The sequence below is a fragment of the Siniperca chuatsi genome, linkage group LG5 (genome assembly GCF_020085105.1).
Source record: "Siniperca chuatsi isolate FFG_IHB_CAS linkage group LG5, ASM2008510v1, whole genome shotgun sequence".
Classification (NCBI taxonomy): Eukaryota; Metazoa; Chordata; class Actinopteri; order Centrarchiformes; family Sinipercidae; genus Siniperca; species Siniperca chuatsi.
Genome location: NC_058046.1, coordinates 12,586,773 through 12,592,772, shown reverse-complemented (window position 1 = coordinate 12,592,772; position 6,000 = coordinate 12,586,773). Strand labels below are relative to the sequence as shown.

Sequence of the window (6,000 nt, the reverse complement as noted above, 5' to 3'; positions counted from 1 at the left end):
GTTTCCATGCCAGACATGTTGTTGGTGTTTATAAAATTTAAAACCCACATTTTCCATAAAACAAATATTTATGTCATAAAGATGATGCTCTACTTGCACTTAATCTCAGTGTCACCTTGCAGGTGTTTGTTTTCTTTTTACTTTTTAACTTTGTTGAAGAGGATAAACATGCAGTGCTGCAAGTATTTGTTTTTGACTAATTTCACAATCCTACTAAATGTTTTGATCTGTTTTCCTCTATTTTGTACCAAAAAGTATTATTTATTTTTGCTGTAAAGCAGTCAAGCAGATTCCAAGACAAATCTGACCCAAAAGCAGCCATTATAAAATAGAGCACAGAGACAGTTACAGGCTGTCTGTTTGTTGACAGTGTTTTCAATAGTGTCAAAAAAAATCCGTAAGCACTGATTTAAAAATGCTACATACAGTAGTGCCTTTAAAAGTGAAAACATCACATCCTTGTGTGTTAAAAACTCTTTGCATGCAAAACACTAATCAATAGGCTGAACAAAACCACCACAGAAAGACTTAAGTGCTCACCGCCCTTGGTGACTGCAAAAAAAGTTATTTCTCCCCCAGCAGATCAGGTTCCTCAGAAGAAACTGTGGTCCATGAGGATGAAGTTTGTCAGCACTTCGATCTCTGTTTGGCTCGTCAGTGAACAACTTCAAAAAGGGTGGAATGAGACTGAAAATAACAATAAAAAAGTGGAAAGTGTTGCAGACAGTTTCCAGCTAGATTTTCCAGGAATAATGCAGACCATTGTACATTTCTTCAACTGGAATGTTAGGCAATTCTCTCTCTTATTATATCTTATGTGCAAACTGTAGGCCTACTGTATGAAGCAGCAGAATTGTCCTTAAATACTGTTTATGTTGGCCTTGTGACTTTACGTCATTTTCATCATTAAACCCATATCAAACAAACCCCTTTTGTCAAAAGTTCAGCATGAAGGCCTTGTATTGCCCAAGCCCTCCCTTGAAAGACATGCTTGTCTTTCCGTAAAACTCAGATGTAAATCAAACCTATGACTCCACTCTCTTTATTCCCGCGTAGTTATCATGAAATGCCCCAAAACATGAAGGCAACCCCTATTTTTTTCTCTTTCTTTACAAATCCACGATCTAGATGCTTATTGTAGAGGTGCACAGTAGGCTACATTTGCTGTCTTGCATCCAGCTCAACAACTTGTCTGCTGCCATAGCAACTGCGGAGGAGCACAGAGCAGCGCCGCCTGCTTGTGCAATAGATGTCACTCGTAGCAACGACCAATCAGAAGTTCCCATGCTTTCGTACAGGCAGTGTGAAGATGGAGGGATGGAGTGGGTGGGCTTTCAGCATCATGCATCTGCCAGTAATAGGACACACGGATCGTCAGTCTTCGTCATTCTAGCCTGGGATTGGTCGAGGAGCTTTACTTTCCAATAATATAAACATGTCTACTGCTTGCCTGGCTTGAACCAAGGCTTACAAGGGACTATGCAGTTCTACATCAAACTGTATAAAAACTCTCATTATGTATTTGCCTGTGTTGTTGCAGGACTAAATCTTTATTGTTGGTAGAGAATATGCACATAGCTGCACGTGCACGCGTGAGGAAACGAGGATACCCTGCTGCCGCTGCTGCAAGAAAGAGAGAGGGGACTCTGCCGTGCTTTCATCATTATAATCACCATCCTAAGTATTAGCTCTTAACATTTTGTTTTTCGGTGTTCAGGCGAGAAGTGACAAGAACATAGACCCCTCCTCTGCAGGGCGGAGCGTGCGTTTTCATTTCGTATTTTGTATTTTTTATTTTTTTTTCTACCCCTGTTCCCTGCTCTGACACGTCTGCACTGAGTGAGTGGCATTGGCACACTGTCAATCGCTCACTACCGCTGCCATCAAACAACATAAAACACACACAGGCAGAGGCTGGAGCTCATAAATTTCAGCAGGGCAAGATATTTTTTGCGCATCGCCTTTATACAGCGTTGTAGCCTCATTAATTTCTTCTCGTGGTTGCTTTTTTTCTAAACAGAAATCTCCCAACTTTTTTGTACATTTAAAAATTTTTATAGTCACATTTGGACACCTTATGCCGAAGATTGTGTATTTTTGTTAATACTGTCAGTTGTCGCGGGAATCATTTCGGCACATTTATAGTTGGCAACACCTGCAAGATTTTTTATTTGTTTACACGTTTCCACATTGGATATTTTTGTTGCCGGTGCTTCACGGGGAGGATTTGGACATTCTTTTGGAGAGGCAATGCGCCGGGAATCCCATGAAGAGCGCTAATAAATGAGAGATCACCAAGGAGCGTTTCTGTCTACACCACCCCTCAAATCCCAGAGAAAAGACAGATTGGCATGAGGATTCGTGCGGGATACGATGGACCGTCAATTTTGAAAAAGAAGTGATAAGAAGAAGAAAAAAGATTTATGCATTTTTCTACAAACATAGTCACGCGTTTTGGCACTTTGGACCGCGCGTAAAAAAGCGAGAGGACAGCGAGAACTTGGACACAAGATTTTACGCTAAAACATCACTGCTAGGCATTTTTTCTTTAAAAGAAAAAAACGTGTGTGTGCTCCCCATCGCTGAAGAATCACACAGCCGTGTATCCCCCTTGTCTGCGGCACATGTTTTAGCCGATTTCGTATATGAGTTTTTCAATTTGTGTGGCTCAGTGCACAGACTCTTTAGCGGCTACTATGGACGATCAAGCCCGGATCATGCAGTCCATCGGCGGTGTCAGTCTGGCCGGCCACTCGGTACAAGGAGGCATGGCACTGCCGCCTCCACATGGACACGATGCAGACGGAGACGGAAGAAAACAAGACATTGGTGACATTCTCCATCAAATAATGACCATAACTGATCAAAGTCTGGACGAGGCGCAAGCAAAGTTGGTTGATTTATATGTTTTATTAACTTCGCCCCCACCCTCCAGCCCCCAACAAACGCTGAACGCATCATTATTGAGATGTGGCCCGCTTAACTTAACTCCCCCATGCATAACAATAGGCTGGAGAAGCTTTAATGATAATCTTACACTGAGGTGTATTTACTGCCTCGCAAAGCTTTAACACATGAGAAAGTTGTCACTGAGGGAACAACAGCATTTTATATAAACTGCTTGTATGCCAACGTGAACCTGAATGAGCTTGCGTTGTTCAAAAAGTTTGTGCCACATGTCCTATAATACATGTTCATATATCTGCAAAAGTAGAACTGGTGCTGAAAAAATTCAATTAATCTCAGTAGGCTCATTATATAAATTAGATGTCATTGGGCATTATATTTATAATGGAGCATTATTATTAGCCTAACCCAATTAACAGATACTTCATTTTCGTTTTATTACTTCGAGCAAATAGCAAGTAGTAAAGTAGCAAAAGATCATTTTTGAGAAACATATGTGGGTTGGAATATTGCAAGGCATGGCACAGTGACAACTAAACTTAATATCTTAAATAATGCATTTACTTGTTAATATCTAACATGTGATTTATCAGTGAACTTATTTCAGTACTTTATCTTGTCTTATACTGAAACAGGAAACATGGGCTGAACTGTCACAGAATGAAACCAGCACTCTTCAGCGTTCTCTGTGAAATCAAAGAAAAGACAGGTAAGATCTTTGTGTAAAAAATTATAATATGAACTCAAAGAAAAATAATGGTGGAGTCTCAACACAATAGCACACAGACATTTTTACCTCCCAGTGATCCGATGGCAGCCTGCATCCAGGTTACAGGGGACCTCTGCTCAAATTAATCAATCACTTGTTTAAAAATATGTCATTGTGCCACACAGCCCTGTTGTCACAGCAGAGGTAGATGTTCACTGAAGATGCTCTTGTTTCTGCAGGAGCATCTTTTCCAGCTCTGGTTGCTTGGATTTAAACAGAAAGTGTGCTCCAGCTTTCACCCTCACTACCCTGGCACTGAACAGGATGGGGAAATCCTGTAGCATATGCGCCACATAGCTGAGATCACAATGAATTCATGCTTTATAAACTGACAACAACTGCCACGTTTTCAACATATGAAGGCAACTACGCTCTCAATCAATAATTGTATTGCAATTGTATGCAGACTCCTCTCTTGCAAATGTGGACAGTTAATCCTGGTAAAAAGCAAATAACAATAGAATAGAAGACAATTATTGCAAAAAATATATTTTGAAAAAGAAATTGAAAAAAATTGTTTTGTTGCATATTGTGCAGTTACTCTATTTTAGCATCAAGTCTGCATATTTCTATGACCAAGGTTGAATACTTTCAGTGTGTGTATGCACATATACACACATATATGAGAGACAGTTTGAATTATAGTTCAACGTATATATTATATCTTTCTTACAGCTCAAACTTTGCTATAGTATATTTTTTTAAAGTCGCCTTTGTAAAAACAGATTCCTGTTTCAACACTTTACCACAGTGTTTATGGCACATATAATAAACTGCATCCCTTTAAATTCCTAAATGAAGACATGACGGATTTTTAGTGATAACAGTTTTTTACACAGCTTGTTTATTATGCCTGATATTTATGTGATTGTTCTGTTCTTTAAACTAGAAACAAAGTGAACAGATGCTTCTAATATTCAAACATCACTATTTATTTTCTATGTATATCTCTCAGTCAAATAAAAAATAAGAATACAAATAAAACAAAGCTGTGGGTTTGGTGTAATTTAGCAAACCTGATGCCTTGTCAGATCTGTGACCTTTGTGCGGTTTATGAGGAAATTAGCTTGGGAGGGATCATAAAAGTTTATGAACTTCCCCAACACAGGTGGCGTCCGCAGGGGCAGGCAGAGGTTCCACAGTCTAGCCGAGGTGCTTTACTGTGTGTGAGTGTGTGTGTGTATGTGTGTGCCTGTTGAGTTTAGACAATGAAAGAGATAGAGCAAGAAACACAGAGGATGCAGAGCACACATCACACTAGCATTTATTTTGTGTTTCCCAGTACAGAAGCATTGCTGCATCTGTAGACCTCATTGAAAAAATTATTAGCTAAGTGATTTTATTTTCAAACCTAAGTCATATTAAAATCCTGTTTCAATGTTGGGGTTACTCTGCAAGTTACTTCAGTCAGATATTTTATCAGTTTGTCAAAACCTGTTCCTGCTGTGAACTGAGCTCTGAAGTTTAAATAAGCCACTTAAAGTAGCATGAAAAAGTACATGAAAATGACCAAAAATTGAAAAAGTATTTGTACATGTATGTGTGTGAAAGAGTGTATGTGCACTGTGGAATAAGTGTGTGTGAGAAAGAGATGAGACGGAGGAGGAGAGGGAGAACAAGTGTGTGTGTGTGTGTGTGTGTGTGTGTGTGTGTGCATGGTTAACCTGTGGTTTAGAGTCACAGCCTCCCCCTCTTAGCCATTGACAGAGCTCAGCTGGTCCGGTGGCCTTGTTGACCGGCCTGTTTTTCCAGCACACAGTGAGCCTTTCACTGGCTGCTGTAGCATCGTTCACAGGGCTTCCTTGGCCCCTTTCATGTCCGCTCAGATGGCACAGGGGCCGCTGTCTTTTAGCCATGGGATCCACTGTTGGCTGAAAATGACTTTTAATAAAAATTTGACAGCGGTCCAAGAAGTAATTACTGCGCACATGTATCATGTTATCGAGACGTATTGTCTAGTGGTCAGATGGATAGTGAGTCCAGGGTTCAGCTTCAAAGCTTTATGTTAAAAGAATTATTTTGTGATCAGTGGTGAGACAAAGTCAAAGTGGTGAGAACGATCGTACTCTTGATTTTCTTTGTTCTTTTTTAGAGGAGCAGTAAAGAAGTGCATTTTCTAGTAATAGCAAGATATTTGGAAGACTTTTCAGGGTGTTTAGAAGTTTTTGGCACTCTTCTAACAGTTTTTGTAGAGCTACAGCGTATTTCTGCATTGCTAATGCCCTAGAAGTATTAATTCACTTTGATATGCTAATTAGAGAGCATTATGCAAGAAGTGAGATTAAGTGGCAGCATGAAGTCATTTGCCTGTCACTAAATTGAGT

The 6,000-nt window shown here is 39.8% G+C and overlaps 1 protein-coding gene across 9 annotated transcripts in view; it reads left to right on the top strand.

Moving 5' to 3' along the window:
* Positions 1-1,387: 1,387 nt before the first annotated feature.
* pbx3b (pre-B-cell leukemia homeobox 3b) overlaps positions 1,388-6,000 on the top strand; it is a 58,313-nt gene continuing 53,700 nt past the window's right edge. For 2 of the 9 annotated variants that reach the window (XM_044196673.1, XM_044196680.1), the window contains exons 1-2: positions 1,389-2,890; positions 3,537-3,616. In XM_044196673.1, coding sequence (XP_044052608.1) covers positions 2,646-2,890; positions 3,537-3,616 — 325 coding nt within the window. In that variant the 5' untranslated portion in view covers positions 1,389-2,645. Of the gene's footprint in view, positions 2,891-3,536; positions 3,617-6,000 lie in introns of all 9 variants that reach the window. The other 7 variants (XM_044196674.1, XM_044196672.1, XM_044196671.1 and 4 more) reach the window with 6 other exon arrangements.